The 17,573-nt window shown below is 45.5% G+C and overlaps 2 protein-coding genes across 4 annotated transcripts in view; one reads left to right on the top strand and one right to left on the bottom strand.

Annotated features, from left to right (window-relative positions):
* EMC8 (ER membrane protein complex subunit 8) overlaps positions 1 to 2,685 on the bottom strand; it is a 16,880-nt gene extending 14,195 nt beyond the window's left edge. The window contains exons 1-2 of one of the 3 annotated variants that reach the window (XM_077453235.1): positions 2,568 to 2,685; positions 770 to 979 (exon numbers count right to left, since the gene is read on the bottom strand). In XM_077453235.1, the coding sequence (XP_077309361.1) occupies positions 770 to 976 (207 nt within the window). In that variant the 5' untranslated portion in view covers positions 977 to 979; positions 2,568 to 2,685. Of the gene's footprint in view, positions 1 to 769; positions 980 to 2,241; positions 2,266 to 2,324; positions 2,485 to 2,567 lie in introns of those variants that run through there. The other 2 variants (XM_077453225.1, XM_077453246.1) reach the window with 2 other exon arrangements.
* COX4I1 (cytochrome c oxidase subunit 4I1) lies at positions 2,633 to 17,573 on the top strand. Its single transcript, XM_077453209.1, has 5 exons — positions 2,633 to 2,761; positions 7,102 to 7,182; positions 14,427 to 14,591; positions 16,263 to 16,394; positions 17,298 to 17,573. Exons 2-5 carry the CDS (start codon positions 7,110 to 7,112, stop codon positions 17,432 to 17,434), a joined length of 507 nt encoding a protein of 168 aa, XP_077309335.1. The 5' UTR covers positions 2,633 to 2,761; positions 7,102 to 7,109; the 3' UTR covers positions 17,435 to 17,573.

Here is a 17,573-nt window from a genome sequence, read left to right as displayed (position 1 = left end):
GAGTTCACACCAATGCGATGTTAAATGTTGCATGCGATTCGCACCACACTGCTGTGCAGATCACGTGTGAAGTCTGTGCGATGAGAATGTAGCCAGTTTGTATGGCTGGAGTTCACACTAAAATGGTGCAGGACCTATGCGATCCGATTCCTGCACCATTTGACAGTTCACGCTGCAATCTGATCTGGGGGGGGGTGTCATTAACTTTCTATTAACACACGCAGTGGTGCGCATAGAGCAATGTGAACTGCCTGTGAGTCCTATGCGATGCGGGAACCAGCACTGGAATTGCGCTGGTTCCTGCATTGCAATAGTGTGAACTGACATTAAAGGGTTATTTTGAATTCCTGGACTGCTGCACTGGCTGTACGTGCATTGACAGCTCATCACCCATGAAGCTACACACAAATGGGTGGAACTCTGATTTAAATGTGTTTTATAGGAGAGAGAAAAAAAAAAATTGAAAGTTTTTCACTAAAAGCGCAAATAAAAAACACCAATTGGTGGGGGGGAAACCACCCCCCCCCCCCCAATTTTATTTGACGATAGCGTTGCATGACCGCACAAGTGCCGTATAGCAAAAAAAATACTGGTCAGGAAAAAGGGGATAAAACCTTCTGGGGCTGAAGTGGTTAATAGGAAAGCAAAGAGACTGGCGGGAACACAGAGAGAACAGAAGACTTCCTCAAACAAGTACATGGCACAGCTGGCACATATCAGGAATATGAAATGTTGGGGGGGCAGCAAAAGTTTAGCGGAAGATTCTCACCAGGGTTAAGGCCACCTCCAGCACCGGGGAGAGCGCTATGGTCCCATGGAAGAGCGGAATGCAGTCCACAAACAGGACCTGGTGTTGGCTCTCTTTACGCCGCAGCTTCTCGGCCACCAGAACTCCGTTCACAGCGCAGGCCGGGTGCTTGGCACCGTGCAGCATCATCTTGCAGTAGGCTTGCGTCGTCAACTTGAAGTGCGGCATTTTCTGTATAATGGGGGAGAGAAAAGCCACAACTGTAATAACCAAAACAGACAGCAACAATAACAAAATAAAAAGGTGTAGGTCTTTTTGTTGAGGCTTTCTAAGCATTGGCAACACTGCAGAGTTTAGATGACTGAAGTCGTTCTACGGAAGCAGAATGTCACAATGGTGTTCAGTCTCAGGGGTTACACCCTTTGAGGGGGCTGGGAGGTCATATCAGAGGATGACATGAGAGGTGATATTTGGGGAAAGGGTAAGGTGACAGGTGATAAAAGTTGACATGAGGAGTGACACCTGGGGGGGGGGTAAGCTACAAGTGGTATCAGTGACAGGAGATGAAAGGTGATATGGGGGAAGTGACGAGTGATATCAGAAGACGGGGTGCCGACAGGTGACACTGAGGAAAAGGGGGAGATGATAGGTGATTTTAGGGCGGGGCAACATGATGGCCGATACCAGATCTGATTGGGGATATGCGTTTGTGGGGGGGGGGGGGGGTGAGGTGATGTATCAGGTAGGGGAATGGTCAGAGATGAAAGGTGATTGGGGGGAGGGGGGTGCAGAAAGAGGATGGGGAACTGACAGGTGATAGCAGATAACGTGATATTTGGGAAAGGTGACAAGTGAAATCCAGGGGGGGGGGGGGGGGAGGGGAGATGAGTGATAGATGATATATGTTGAGTGTTGATATGATGGGCGAGACTAGAGGATATGAACGATGACAAGTGGAGGAAGGGGGTGAAGAAATTGGTGATATCAGAGTGGGAGGTGAGGGGTGATATGGGGGTGATGAATGATCTCATAAAATGGAAAGGATTGAAGTGTGATATCATGGATTAAGGGATGGGTGATATGACAGATGATATGTAGGATCAGTGATCAGGGGACAGGAGGTGACAAATGATAGGGGAGGGGATGCATGGTATCAGGTAAAGAGTGATAATCACGACAGGTCAGGTGATGAATAGGGTGAGAAGAGGAAATTAGATGCAATGAGGGTTGATTTTTGCAGTAGGGGAGGGGAGGTGACAGGTCAGGAATGGTGATGGGTGATAAGATGTAATGAGGATTTACTTTGGATTTGGGGGAGGGGAGGCAACCGGCAATAAGAAAAGGAGGAGGGGGGGGGGGTGACAGGCAATGGGTAACAGGTGATAAGAGGGGAGGTGACAGGTGATATGGGGGGGGGGATGGGAGTGGAAGTGACAGCTGATAATGGAAGGGTTGGGAAGCCTGCAGCCAGTGATAATGGACGGGGCTCTAACCCGCTGCCTCTCTCGGTGTAGTACACGGTGAGACCTCTCAGTGGCGCCCTCCCCCGGGTGTCCCCGCTCTCTCTGCAACTCACCTCGGTCCTCTTAGGCTCTCCCGGCAGCCTTTGCCACACTCAGCCGTACAACGAGCCGCTGGCCGTCGCAATTCCTTCTTAAGCCAGCACACGGTGATCACGTGACGAGCCAGTGTCCCTCGCCCGCCATATTGGCTGAGGGCAACCCGAACCTTGGAGCAACTACACGCCTCCCATTGCCAGGCTGCCGATGTATGGCCTAAATACGTCCCCATATGTGTACCTAATACATGTATATCTCACCCACTCCGCTCACGTCACCCTCAAGGGCGGGACCTCCGAATGTGGCGATAAAGCGTATTTAGCTCAGCTCCTCCAGCCCGCATCCCATCGTGCAGTGCGCGGTGCTGGAAGTGGGCGGGACTTCCCTTCTATCCAGCCCCGGCTCTCTGGTTCCGGTGTCCTCTCTCTGCTCTTGTCAGGCGGCTGCTGGAGAGGTGAGTGGGAGGCGGGATGGGAGTGAGCGGGTGAGGGGACCCCCTGTCACTGGAATAGGGAGCTCTGTGTGCCCTGTACACCCGGGAAAGGCCAGACACCCCCGAACCTCCCCAGAGTGTTTTCTCCTGTTTATATCTCTGACACATACCATAGTGCTGTACACAGAACACTTCTCACATCATTCCCTGCACCAAAGGAGCTTACATTCTAATGACACACACACTATTATTATTACACATTTATATAGCTCTGACATATCACAGTCCTGTACAGAGAGCAATGAGCCATTCTCATCAGTCTCTGCACCAGAGGAGCTTACACTCTGTCATTTCCTGTTATATATATATATATATACATTTTTTACCTTTACTGATGTACGCTGACAGGTGTCGCTGATGAGGCGCCACTGATGGGCCGACCACTCAGCAGCACTAAGGAAATGACATCTAATCCATCATCCCGTCACCTCAATTCCCCCCCCCCCCGGCCTGTCAAACTGGGAAGATTGTCGGAGGAGGGGCGGTGAGAACAAGCCGCGTTCATTGCAGCGATGCCCGCCAGATGAGGGGCGTCTGTTGGCACAAAGGAGCGCGTATTCAGCTTCAGCAGGTCGCAAAGCCACGACCTCCATTATCGGCCAACCCAACGTTGGTCCGCGCACCTGTGGGCGACACACGGGAGGAATCCAGACCTCTGCTGTGGTGTAGCTCAGGCGCCAGGATGCAATTTTACAGTCACCATTGGTGGCTGGGATTTGTGGAGCTCCTGGCTGCAGTTGCACGCCTGCCTCCTCCGTGTACAATGCAGGGATAAGAGCCCTTTGTTGTATGTGATGACACTGAAGGACTGCCCAGAGTACGGGGGGGGGGGGGGGGGGGTTATATTACAGGAGGTAAAGGTATGGGGGCACATCGGAGGAAAATGCAAGTTTAAGTCCCCCCCCCCCCCCCCCCACTACTACTACTAAAAAAATAAGTTGTCTCCCCACATTCATGCAGATACGCCATTGTTTGCTCTAGTTATGGCTGTGCCCGCTGGCATGATGGTTAACTCTAAAATGATGACCTGTAAGGGGCCTGTAAAGTGTCACCAATGGTGTTGAACTATAAATGTATTTATTTTTATTCCCCCCTCCCCCCCACCCACCCATCTGAATGACTGTATGCCGTTTCTGGATCGGTAACCCCTGATGTGCACCTCGGGGACCATTCCCAGACCGGCCTGTTATGTTGCTTAAGACGCTCAGCCTGGTACGTAGTGCAATGTGTGAGGTTGGTTCATAGTCGTTCCTGTGGCCCCCAGACTCTTGTTGAAATGGTGAATAAACACTACACCCCCCCCCCCCCCCAGTCCCCGCTGTACTTACCTCTGTGGGTGATGAGCTGCCAGTACAGGAATTTAAAATCCCCACTCTTCTCCCTCTTCTTTCTGCATGGCTTCTGGGATGGAGCAGAGTGATTCTGATTGGTCTGCGTCAGAACAGAGAATCGCTCTGATCTGTTCCTGGAAGCCCTACAGAAAGAAGAGCGAGATATTTAATCTCCGGACAGCTGCATGGGCACTGGACAGCTCATTACCCACAGAGGTAAGTACAGTGGGGGGGGGGGGGGGGGGAAGAGGCGGAGAATGTCAGTTCACCTCTTGAACCTTTCTGAAAAGGTGAACAAACACTTTTTAAGGACTGAAAAGTTATGTATTTTAACTTCCACTGGGAATAAAAGACGTGGAAAAAAAAAAATGCACCTAATCGCAATGTTGATCAGCTCAAGGGCATTTAATGTTCATCAACATGAACTTAACACAAAACTATCTGAGCACCACAAACTTAACACGATTTAATTCATTTTTAATATTCAAAGCAAACTCCCTCATCCATCCCTGTCTCCATGATGTTCCTCCCTCTGTGACCCCGGAAGCAAGTGATGACCGTGATGTCTCTTCTGGTTCACCTTCTGTTTACCTGTCCGTCAGCAGCCAGGAAAACAGCTGATCAGACACAGATTGGGGGCCAGAGGGGAGATTTGGGGTCTAATAGACCCCAGATCTCTCTATAAAGAGGAACTGTCGCAAGGGGAAGGGGATGTTCATCCTTTTTGTAGCAAATAAAGTTAATACAAAAAAAAATGAAAGACTTTTTTTTTTTTTTACAAGGTATTCTATAAATTTTTATTAAATGAAAGCACCTCTGTCCTTGTGCAAATGTAAACGCATGCGTTACTCCCGCACACTTATGTAAATGGTGATCACGCTATGTGAGGTATTGTTGCGAACGTCACAGTGAGGGCGATTAATTCTAGTGCCGAACCTCCTCTAAACTGGTAACCTGTAAAAGCGCTTAAAGCGTCGCCTATGGAGAAGTTTAAGTACCGTTCTTTGCTGCCATTTCACAGGTGAATGCAATTTTAAAGCATGACCTGTTGGGTATCTATTTACTTGGCATAACATTGTGTTTTTACATTTCATAAAAAAAAAAAAAAGAGGGAGGGGTATTCTAATGTGTTTGTGTGCAATAAAATTCATTAAAGTTTTTTTTATTTTTTGTCCAAAAAAAATTGCGTTTGAAAAACCTCTGCGCAAATACGTTGTAACGTTTCATTCTACAGGGCCCTGCTAAAAAAAATAAAAAATCTACATATGTTTAGGGGGTTCAAAGTAATTTCTCGCCTCCCTACATTTTTTTGCTAGAAAGAGTCAGAAATGGTCTGCGAAGTGGTAAAATAATTCATGTTTATTGAGAGTTTTCCACTTTAACTCAACTGATCGATTAATAATTATCAGTTTTGTACTATAACGGTGTTCAGTTACAGGTGACTCCCGTAGCCCTTGAGTGCCTGTTGTAGAGGCCACTGTGACCTTCAGGAAGAGGTTTCAGAAGATCGAGCGACTAGGAAAAAATCGGCTTGGCTTCTTATTTACAAAGCTTTTAGGTTTGAACCGTTCAGCTGAAAGACACATCCTGTCAAGACTTTGTTTATCTAAAACCCAGGAAGAAAATGTATTATATTGCAGCTTATTGGTCCTTAGATTTGGCTGCATTTGTTTTTGTTTTTTTTTCTTCCAAATTTTCACCCAGTGATCTTGCCAGTAGTAACACTTTTCCTGCCATAGAGTGAAAACATTCTTATCCTTCTGTATAGAAAAGCAAGGTTATCGCCTTAAGACGGCTACCAGTAGTTATTCTCATTCAGTTGAATTTGTTCTGTAATGTTTTGTAACTTATCCAAGCTGCTTCTTCAGTTCGGATGACTGTTTGGGAACATACCCCAACATTTATATCCACACAGACCCCTTAAAGCCTAGCTTCATGTTTAATGTCCATTTTTAAATAGTTTGTGTGGGCCAATCTGGACCAAAACTACATTTTCTTGCACTGATGTGCTGTATTAAAGTGTGAAGCCAAAAACAAAAATCTGGATCCTGTTTCTTTAAAGCATGTTATATAGCACAGTGCTTGTGCTGTGTAATTTGGCCCCCTGTAACACCTGGTTGATCCTGCCAGTTTCTGCCCTTCCCCAAGCAAACTGACCACGGTGTATCATGACACAGAGGCACGTAAAACTGACCACAATCATCAGCAGCCCTGCTCTCCTGTGCCCCCCCCCCCGCTCTGTGTGTGAGCCACCCCTCCCTTCTATCACAGTTCCGAGCAGTGCACACACTGCTTTGAATCACTGCCAGCCCCTCTGCTAGGATTACGTGTGTGTATGTATAATGTATGTATAAAATATATATATAAAAAAAAATATTGCCATTTCCTAAAACTTCTTCTAAATACCATTTTTTTTTTCTTCTCCCTGATCAGCGGTCACATGGCCACCAAGTGCAGTCTTCCTCCTATGTTTGTATTACAGAGGGAGATCATGTGACCGCCTGCCAGATGTCAGAGGGAGAGATCGGTCCCTCCCTCTGTAATACAAATATTGGAGAAAGACGGCGCTGATCGGGATAAGAAAAGCAGTATTTAGAAGAATTTTAGAAACTGGCATATAGTGTACATATAACATGTAATCCTATTAGAGGTGCTGGCAGTGGCTGTGTGCACTGCGCTAACAACCCCTTTAACTGTATGTAACCTCCGCTACATACAGTATAGATCGCTGTGTTCCAGCAGTGGGATGGGGAATTCCTGTCTCGTTCCTGAACCAGTCAGGCTACTCGCTTCTCAGCCCTTCAGAGAAAGCTTTGTACTCTATGAATGAATTCAAAGCTTCCTCTGATTGGCTGAGGCAGAGTTTGTGATGTTACCTCAGTCATCTATGTACACTTGAAGTATTTCCCTACAATGAGATGTTTTGTGTGGTTTGTCTGTAATTTTCTCTTATTGTGTCTCTTTTGACAGATTGCACAATGTTGTCTTCTCAAGTTCTGCGTTTTGTCGGCAAAAGAGCCCTGTCTACCTCTGTGTGTCTGCAGGGACATGGTGAGTACCGGTCTACCAGCTGGAGTACAAGATTCTGTACTACGCGTTTGTGTAACTGGCTTTCTTTCACATGTTGATATTGTAATGATTCGTATTGAAGACTGTGCGTTCTGTCCACCTTCAGCTGTGTGGCATCTTGTTCCAAGTCCCGGTTGCCATGACAGTGTATATGGCATTACAAGGGAGGCTCTGCATCAAATTCAGGGGTGGTGCTGTATGGTAAGTGTGCAGGGGGTATCTATGGCACATCTGCATTTGGATAATTTACTGGGCGTGGTGACAGTTCACAAACACAGCAGTTGTATAACCTTTCCTTATTCAATCTCTCATCCAGTCCAGGCTCAGGAACGATTCAACTTTAAAGTTGAGATCCACCCAGATGCCTGGATCAGCAGCTGGCTCAGCCTCTCAGCCAGCCACCCCCCGCACAGCCCAGCACCCCAGTGAGCAATGGAAGCGCAGAGACTAGAGCCCGTGACTGACGGTCTTCGGCTGTCTGCAGGCTGAAAGCTGAGCAATCAATGTTTGAGTGCTCATTTCTAGGTCTTAGAGCCAGTGGAGAGCAGCTGGGATTGGTGCTGAAACAATCTAGGCGAGTATAATGGGAGGGGGAAAAAAAGAAAAAAAAAATGTTATCCATACTTCTATGGGTAGCACAGGTTTCTGTGCTTAGAGCGTGCTACTAGCACAGAGTCCGAGCTGTCAGCCCTTGGCCTGTGTGAACAATTGGGGACTGGCAGCTGATCATATGACCACTGACAGCCATGCGTTGGCTGGTGAATGGGTCAGAGGATAGGATATTTAGAATCTGCCCTCAGCCACTCTTTACCGCACAGGCCCCCATTTCTATCGGTGTACTCAGTTCCCCTGTGATGGCCCTGCACAGACTGCAGTTGCCCCTCACCACCAGCTGTGTGGCCAGCAACAGGCCTGGGGGTTGGGGACCCCTGAGTTAAGGGATGTCAGGCTGAGAAGCGGCCGACAGGGTCACACACTGAGCGAATTCTAACCAGTTCGTCAGGAAGTGGAGAACATTCTCAGTGTATGGACAGCCTAATGTAAGGGACCTCACTGGGTCATGATGACTTCAAGCTGCAGCAAGTAAGCCTACATCCTTTGCTGTCTAAAGGACGTCCAGCATCTAGCTTTTTTTTTTTTTTTTTTTTTTAGAATAAGGTATGTAATAAAAACTAATTTTATTTAAAAATTGGCATGTTGATGAGGGGAGGAAGGAACCAGGAAACGCAAAAAATGAGATTAAACTTTAGCTTTAATACAAAATGATAGGGCAAACAGCAGGCATTTTCTTAATAAACACCCAGGTAATCATTGCTTTTAATGAAAAATACTTTCTTGGTAAACTTGAATTCAACTCTGAGGTCTTCTGAGATCTGTAATAAGATTGCTGTGTGTGTGAACCTTCTTTTTTAAATAAGCAAAACGAACCAAATATGCTGCAAAATGTAGAACACTTTGGGGTTGAAGTGCAAAATCTGGTGCAGCTCTGCAAAAAAACAATCTACTTCCATTATTTTTTTGGCAAAGCTTAATTGAAAAAGCTGAAGTTAGAAGCTGATTGGCTATCGTGTGCAGCTGCACCAGAATTTTCACACTCCAGTCTTGGTAAATCAGCCCCCTTTGTGATGATTTTCAAGCTAAATGCTTTTCATATGTGATAACTTAAGAAGCTTAAAGAGGACTTTTTATATCTTTGCCATGATATATGTGGCTAAAAGACTTGCTGCATTTGGTAAATGTAGCTGTCGTGCCTCCCCTCCTGACCACTTTATATTCGACTCTAGTGTTCCACCACCGTTCTCGCTGTGCTGCCACTGTGAATACCAGGTGCTGCTGTTTCTGAAAGGGCATGTGATCTCCTCCCATGATGCAGTGCTCATGCCTAGGGGCCCAATCACTAAGTTCAGCACTGTCGCATAGTGGAGCAGACATTGCCCCCCTCATAGCTTTGACACCTGGTATTTTGGTGACCACTGCAATGAAGGAATAAGCGTTGGAGTGGCAGCTATGGAAGTAGTCAGGGGTGGCTTTATAGAGGCTCTAAAGCTGACGTTTCACCCCAAATTGGACAAATATTCTGTCATTCTAAGGGTCATACACTGGGCATTTGCTCAGCCCCTCTGAACACCTTTTTTCTTTTGGCAGGAGAAAAGCCGCTTTATAAATACGCCCAAAGATTAGTTTTGCACACGTTTTTAGTTGCGATAAACATTTACGTGTCAATAGATTCCATTGGGCAAAATATTTATGAAAGCACTCCATGAATGAAGGAGGCAGACCTTTTACTCATTGGCCTGCCCCCCATTCCTAGAGCACATTTTATTGTCGGAAGCTATAGCACAACTTCTATAAATGGAGCCGGTTGGGGGGGCGGGCGAAAAGGGTGGGCATAGTTGGCACTCATGATGACCACTTGTGACAGGACACCCCCCCCCCCCCCCCCCCCACCCCCCTGCAGCGCCCGAAAATTATTGGTGTAGGGGCAGAGGATGGAAAATTCCAACTAGTACAGCAGCCATCAACACAAGGGACACTACTCATTAAATGTAAGTACTGTTCCTTGTGTTGCATTAGAGGAAAAGAAAAAAACTACAACTTGGGCTTTAATGATTTTTGCATAACTTTTCAGGAAGGGATACTAGTGTGTGTGTGCGTGTATATAAAATAGTGTGTGAATAAATGAAACCCTAGTGCGTTAATCCGATAAAGAAAAATTAATGGAATTAAATACACTTGATAATTTTAATTCCTATGCAGTGTTATAAGCATATTGTGCAAAAACAAAAATGAACAGTGTAAATAAAAGCCCAGACCAGGGGTAGGCAACCTGCGGCCCTCCAGCTGTTGCAGAACTATAAGTTCCATCATGCCTTTGGGAGTAATTGTAACTGCCAGCCTTGCAATCCCTCATGGGAAATGTAGGTCCACAACAGCTGGAGGTCCCCAGGTTGCCCATCCCTGGTCCAGACTATATAGAAGTGCAATCACTTCTGTGATCATTTTTCACTCCAATTCCATGCCACACATCGATATAGTGTGTGATTCAGAAGACTGGCTCTGATACCTGTGTGCAATGCCTTCTCACCTTAGCTAAAGAACCCCCCAAGGGTCAAAACACGCCTTGGATGTATAGATCTTGGATAATCCCCAATGGAAAAACATCAGCTGTGTCCTGGATCCCCTGTGTTCCTCTTTATACACCCTGGGAACCACTCCTTTTTGGATGTTTACTCAAAGCAAATGAGAGAAATTCATTGTGCAAAATTATATCGAGATAGAGATAGATAGAATGCCCACTCACAAATAGCACATCTTGTAAAATCGATTTTGAAACAAAACCTTTTTTTTGGAGCGCTTGCCTCGCTGTGCTTCAGAGTATACGAGCCACCGGAAGTGACCTCTCCCGCCGTGTCTGTAAAATGAATGGAATCCCGTCTGTTAGCCCTTGTACACACGGTCAGACATTCCGACCACAAAATCTGTCAGATTTTATTCGAAACTGGTGTTGCATACACACGTTTGGAAAAAGTTGTCGGAAAATCTGATCGTTCAGGACATGATGCCATTAGTTCGTCACGATGGGACAACGTTCAGCCTAGTAGCCAATAGCTTTGGTCTCATAATTTGATCTGAGCATGCGTGGCACTTTGTCTGATCGGAATTCTCTACAAACGTTCGGACAAAGTCCAATCAGATCATGTTGTGGGAAAAATTTTATATCCAGCTCTCAAACTTTGTTGGTCGGACATTCCGACAGAAAGTCTGATGGAGCACACACGCGGTCAGATTATCAGACATTTTCCGTCGAAATGTCCAACCGTGTGTACAAGGGCTAACAGCAAGATAATACTGTGCAGTGTCTGTCTTTTTTTTTTCTTTAAATTATGTGGCAAAATACCTTATTTCAGAGCACCACTGTGCACTCATGTGACATTCTGCCGATCTCCTCCTGGCTGACGTCAGAGGGGAATCTCGGCCCCTCCCACTGCAGTACTCAGATCGGGGAAGGAGAGCGACGGGAGGTCATGTGAACACACGGCAGCCCTGTAAAATGGGGTATTTTGGTGCATCATTTAAAAAGAAAATACTGCACGGTATACCTTGCTGTAACAGAGGGGATTCCAGGATTTGTGATTTATGACTTAGAACTGCTTTATTGACTGGGGGGGGCACAGACAAGATTCAGAAGCTAAACTAATGAACCATTTTCATCACAGATGGCAGCCAAATCTTTCACATTGCTAACATAATGATATTGGTGGGTAATTTGAAACTCTGTATAACTGGTCCTCTTTAACCTGACTTAATATGATTTATTGGATTAAAACTGCTATTTTGAACTGGATACATTTTAAATATTCTCATGTCGCAAGAATCATCCGGCCTATGATAGAGCTGTATTTCATTCAGAGTCTGTACACACTTGTGTGATCACCATCCAGCATTGCTGCCAAAAGTGAACATGAGGCTATTGGCACTTGAATGGGCACTATTGTGCAATTTCAAACTTGGATGGCGCCATAGAAAATAGGAGTGTCAACAGGCGTGGCATGAAGAGAACTAAGCCATAAATGAGTTCAAGTAAACTTTATTCATCGATCAAATTGAAAAAAGACACTGTAGATGGCATGTCCATTCTGCATACTGCATCACTTCATAAAAATCATTTTGATAATTGTGCTTTTTAAAGAGGAATTTAAATCATTTGTGCCATTGTCTTTAAAGTTATACTTACCTGCTCTGTGTAGTGGTGTTGCATAGAGAAGCCTCGATCCCCCTCTTCTTGGGTCTCCAGCTGGTGCTCTAGGCTCCTCCTCCTTTGGCATGTGCCCCCATAGGAAGCTGCTTCCCATGGGGGCACTTGTACAAACTCGCTCTTGAGCTGCCTTGTTTGTGTTCCTTCACACAGACTGGGCGACTTGGCCCCCGCTCCTTGGCACAGCATTTGATTGACAGCAGGGGAAGCCAATGGCTCCTATCAGTTTGCCCAGAAAGGGACAGAGCTGGGAGAGCCTTGGTGCTAATGATCAGCGCTGGATCGTGAATGGGCTCTGGTAAGTATTGGGGGGGGGGTGTGTTCGCATGGAACACGTGCAGAGCCTGCCAGGAATTCGGGGCAGCGCTGTGCTAATCACAGGCAGTGAGACATTGCCCTGATGTGCGGCTGCAGAGATCAGGCAATGTTTCATTGCCTGTGATTAGCGCAGCGCTGCACCGACTTCCTGGCGGGCTCTGCACGTGTTCCATGCGAACACGCCGGAGCTCATCCCCAATTGAGTTACACAGCAGGTTTTTTTTTTTTTTGTTGTGTTTTGTGTTTTGTTTTGTTTTGTTTTGTTTTGTTTTGTTTTGTTTTGTTTTGTTTTGTTTTGTTTTGTTTTGTTTTGTTTTGTTTTGTTTTGTTTTGTTTTGTTTTGTTTTGTTTTGTTTTGTTTTGTTTTGTTTTGTTTTTTGTGTTTTGTTTGTGTGTGTGTGTGTGTCGACAGGTTGCCAGTATACCATCTGACGGTGTTTGTGTGCACATGCAGAAATCATTGTGCATGCGCGCGAACGCCACACAGTTGTGGCTTAGTAACGCACTGCCTCCTGGGTTAGTTGTGATGTAACTCTCCCAGGAATAAAGGGAGCACGGCCTATGGAGGGGGATGAATAAAATTGGGGTGAGCTTAGTTCAGCTTTAAAGTGGTCCTTTTAGCCCCCTTTTGGTTTGGTTCCTTTAGGTCCTGGCAGAGCCCTTTGGCACATATGCACAGGAGATTTCCTGTGTACGCGCAAACATGACAATGTTTTGGTTCTTTCATAACAGCCATCTTTGCTCATGTGCTACAGGGCTCAGCCTGGACCTGACGCCCCGCAGCACCTCTGTGCACGTGCAAAATCTGGGAGGGATTTTGTCATTTGATTTTGGCCAGAATGGCAGTAGGGGCAAGACAACTGCCAAAATTAATAAGACAAAAAATGGCACCCTCCCCATTGGGGAAAAAGTGGCCGGTGGGAAGGTTGTTCAGAGCCCCAAGGTATGTTGGTGTTTTTTTTTTTTTTTTTTTTTTTTTTTTAGAAAAAAGAATGAATTTCATGAATGATTAGTTTCCTCTGGACTCATTTGTGATCTGGTGCTCTTCATGCTTTCTCATTCTGGGTACCTTAGTTGAGGTGACCCTATCTGACAAGAGTGGCCTCACCAGGTACTATTGATTCTTAGAAATCATTTTGACCTGCAGTTTTGCACCACTGACTATCAGTATTCAAAGTGTCTCCAATACTGATCTGGACACAAAATATCCGATCTGTTGGTGTAACCTTTGTACATGGAAATTTTTCCCTATAGGCTGGGAATCCTGAATGGAGAGGTACGAGTCATTGCCGGTGGATGAGCTTGCACACGCATGTGTAGGGGCCTTCTAAAATTAATTGCAGTTCTTTGCAAATTGCAGATTTTTATATCTGGTTTTGTGTTTTTTTTAATTTTATTTTTTATTTTTTTATTACATCCAAACCCAAGAACTAAATTGTAATATTGCAGTTTACCATTCCTTGGGTATTTCTAGCAGGATTGGCAGAAAGTCCTTCTGTGTAATGAACTGAATATCAATGTTTGGCTTTTCTAGCTTCTTCTGTACGCTACAAACACCAGTCTATGTAGGGAGAAGTGAAAATATTACCATTTACATAGCATGCCATTGTCCATAGAGCAACTGCAGACAGGCTGGAGCTCACCCACGCTCCCCATAGAAGGCTGAATCGCACACATGTTGGAGTTTTCATAAAGATGTATTGTTCTTTGGATGTGCACACTGGAAGCCCTATTGGAGACGTACCCCGCTTTGTTTTGTAGCCCTGCATAGGTGCTCAACCTACGGCCCTCCAGCTGTTACAGAACTACATGTCCCATGAGACATTGCTAGGCTGACAAGTACAAGCCTGAGGCAGAGGCATGATGGGACTTGTAGCTTTGCAATAGCTAGAGGGCTGCAGGTTGAGCACCCACGTCCTAATTCATTTCTTGTAGATACAGTAAACTATGGGAAAGTTGTCACCTTGGGGTGAGAAATTTGCTACTGGCAGCATCACCAGATGAAACGTAAATGAATGCAGCCACCACATCTAAGGACTGGTAGGTTGTAATCTATAACATCTGTGTTCTTGGATTTGGATACACTTTAGTTCACACTTGTAATTTTGTACCTAGTGTTTCATTTAAACCTGTCCTGTTTTTCTTTTTGAAGCGAGTGTGGCCGTCCCAGCATACACCCTCCCCTCATACCAGGACGACAGAGCCTTGCCCCTTCCGGAGATCGACTATGTAGCTGACCTGTCTCCAGAGCAAAATCTCTTGAAAGAAAAGGAGAAGGGAGCTTGGAAGTCTCTGAGTGCCAGCGAGAAAGTAGAACGTAAGTCCCGTGTCCGTATCTGTGGAACGCTCAGCTGCACCCCACATTTACATGATTTAGCCTGCTGAACCCCAGCTGGGTTATGGCAAGTCAATGGTCTAGTACTACAGACTTTCTGAATTCTAAAATGACTGGTTTTGAAGTTTTCTAATTTTTTTTTTTTTTGTCCATTAAGGGACACCGGGAGTCATATGTTCTGCCACCTACAAGAGGGTTGGCCACTAGCAAACCTCTCCAGGCAACCCTAGGACTATTCCCAGCATGTCTATGTAGCAATAATTGAGTCCTAAGGCTACATTTACACCGGAGATTAGGACTGGTGTGACTAGTGGTGGCAGGAATCGCAATTCCTTCTGCGTCTTTGAGCGGTTAGGTGCAACCACTGGCCCCATTGACTTCAATAACAGGTCGCCGGCGGCCGCAGGTAGTTGCCGATGACCTGTCATTGTAGAGAAAGGGGACAGAGCCCACACCAAGCTGCAGCAGGCATCTGATTCCTGGCGCTACTTTTTGCACCAGCCCTAATTGCCGATGTGAATGTAGCCTTGTCTTATAGCTGACCAGTTGTTGCCTTTTTCTGTCTCTTGGGGACATCAGGAGTGATATCTCTACTATACAGGGGGGTGGGGTGGGGAGTATTTGATCCCCCCCCTGCTGATTTTGTATGTTTGCCCACTGAAAAGAAATGATTAGTCCTATAATATTAATGGTAGGTTTATTTTATCAATAAGTAAATAAATGATTTTGTGCTATTCCATACTGTATATTAAAACAATGTGATATAAATGTGAACTGAAATCTTACAATAGTCCAGTGATGATTATAAATCAATCCTAAAATCAATTCCCAGTTCAATAATATTATGATTCAATAGTAACTGTGATCCAAATATAAACACTGTGATCAATGTGCAGTCCTTCAATGAACAGAGCCAATAACCACCTTAATAAAACTTGATAGTCTGTGTCTCCACCAGCACCTCAGTGCTCACATCTCGCCTCATATCCACAGAATATAAGAGTATTAAGGACAAGCTATTCCCTCCTGCTGGGAAAACTCCTCTAAGGGTCCAGGACCATGTGTGGGGGTAAAGGTAAACAGTCAAGCCCCCAATAGTGCATGAACATTACCAAATCAATTTATTTAAAAGTATAAAATTTATGCTTGCATCTAAGCACAATTAAAAGCGCTTTGAACCTCAACAGCTGCGTTTCTGCCTCTTGCATTACTTCCGGTCCGCTGCGTCTTATGGCCATGCTCCTACGCGTAACGGCACTGCACTTCTTCAGGGAATAGTTCCCTGAAGAAGTCGAGTGAGGTAACGCATAGGGCGTGGCTGTAAGATGCAGTGGACCGGAAGTGATGTGAGGTGGAAACGCTGCTGTTTGAGGCGCTTTTAATTGTGCTTGGATGTAAGCATATTTTATGCGTTTTAAAATATATTGGTTTGGTAACGTTAATGCACTATTGGAGGGTTGTCTGTTTTTACCTTGCCCCCAAACATGGTCCTGGACCTTCTGATGAGGATCTGCAAAGATGAGCCCCACTTGGCTGTTTGGCAGACCACTGCCGCTCACTGTGTACCAGGGTCGTGTCTCCATAGCCAGTAGGGGGGCGGTATACTTCAGTGTTGCTGCCTGCATCTGATAACTTTGTTCTGCTCCCTTTCAGTGTATCACATCAAGTTTAATGACACCTATGCTGACATGAACAAGGGATCAAGCGAATGGAAGACCGTATTGGGCGGTACTCTCTTCTTTGTTGGCTTCACAGCATTCATTATTATGTGGCAGAGGAAATACGGTAAGCTGGAAAACCCACAATGTGCAATGAATAAATCCGTCTCTGGGGCCACCTACTGATATATGGGTCATACAAATGACTTGTGTCACCTATGGTATAGATGTCAAAGGAAACCTGTACAGAGCTACCATTTCTGATTGCCCTCTAAAGCTCGTACACACAGGCTGAATGTTGGGGCAACATCATCCAGTTCAATAAAAACTGGCTGACATTTGGCCGGTCTGTATGGTAGCCAGTCTGACAGACAATGGAAACCAGCAGCCAATGAAGTGTTCTGGTGGGGGCCGCCCCCCTGTCAGAACACAATAGTACAGCGGGGGAGATCGCTGTACTAACATAAGATTGCTAGTACAGCTGCTCCAACCTGGGCTGTGAGCTTTTTCCTTTTTTTATTTTTTTTATTTTATTTATTTTTTATTCAAACCAGTGGGTTGAGGAAAAAAAATAAAATAATGGAGTGTACTAGGTTTAAGAATACCAGCTGTCTCCAGAACAGCATGCAATTTAGCAACGTGAACGATGTGAAATTAGGACCCCCCTAATCTGCATGATTGTTTCAGCTCTGTGCCTTTATTTTTGTGAAGCCACAGGTTAAGTAGAATAACCAGGAGTTTAGAAGCAGAAGGAGAACCTGTTTGCTTGAGAATGATTTCCCTGTCTCTGTGATGATTGGTGGGTGGGCAATCGGGTACCCTGCACCCGCCGTTCCTCTTCCAATGTGTATAATCACAGCGGAAACACACATTCTCTCCCCCCCCCAACAAGTGTTGAATCGTGTGTGTGTGTGTGTATATGATCCAACGCACATGTGCCGCCCTGCAGTAGTAAAAATGCTACAGGGTGGACCTAAAGTGGATAATAACCAGTTTGTCAACTTGAATGTTCTCTTTCCAATCTGTGCAGTGTTCGGTGAGCTTCCTCATACATTGTCTGATGAATGGATAGCCATGCAAACAAAGAGAATGCTGGACATGAGGGTCAACCCCGTGGAGGGATTCTCTTCCAAATGGGACTATGACAAGAACGAATGGAAGAAGTAAGATGGACGCCTGTGGGGACTCCTCCCGACCAGAATAACCTCAATATTTCGCGGTCCACTTGCTATGTTACCTCATTGTTTTACGGGAATGTCATTCCTCCTTTTAAATATGCTACCAATAAAGTGCTGGTTTACTTGAA

Source organism: Lithobates pipiens, unplaced genomic scaffold, assembly GCF_037356315.1.
Source record: "Lithobates pipiens isolate NorthernLeopardFrog02 unplaced genomic scaffold, aLitPip1_a1.2 Scaffold_10, whole genome shotgun sequence".
NCBI lineage: Eukaryota > Metazoa > Chordata > Amphibia > Anura > Ranidae > Lithobates > Lithobates pipiens.
Note: the sequence above shows the minus strand (reverse complement) of the source record. Positions and strands in the feature narration are given on the sequence as shown.

Excerpts from the sequence above, each read along its gene's own strand:
- COX4I1 (XM_077453209.1), top strand. The coding sequence starts at position 7,110 with ATGTTGTCTTCTCAAGTTCTGCGTTTTGTCGGCAAAAGAGCCCTGTCT. Across the intron at positions 7,183-14,426 it reads TGTGTGTCTGCAGGGACATG|CGAGTGTGGCCGTCCCAGCA; the intron begins GTGAGTACCGGT and ends TTCTTTTTGAAG. Across the intron at positions 16,395-17,297 it reads TATGTGGCAGAGGAAATACG|TGTTCGGTGAGCTTCCTCAT; the intron begins GTAAGCTGGAAA and ends CAATCTGTGCAG.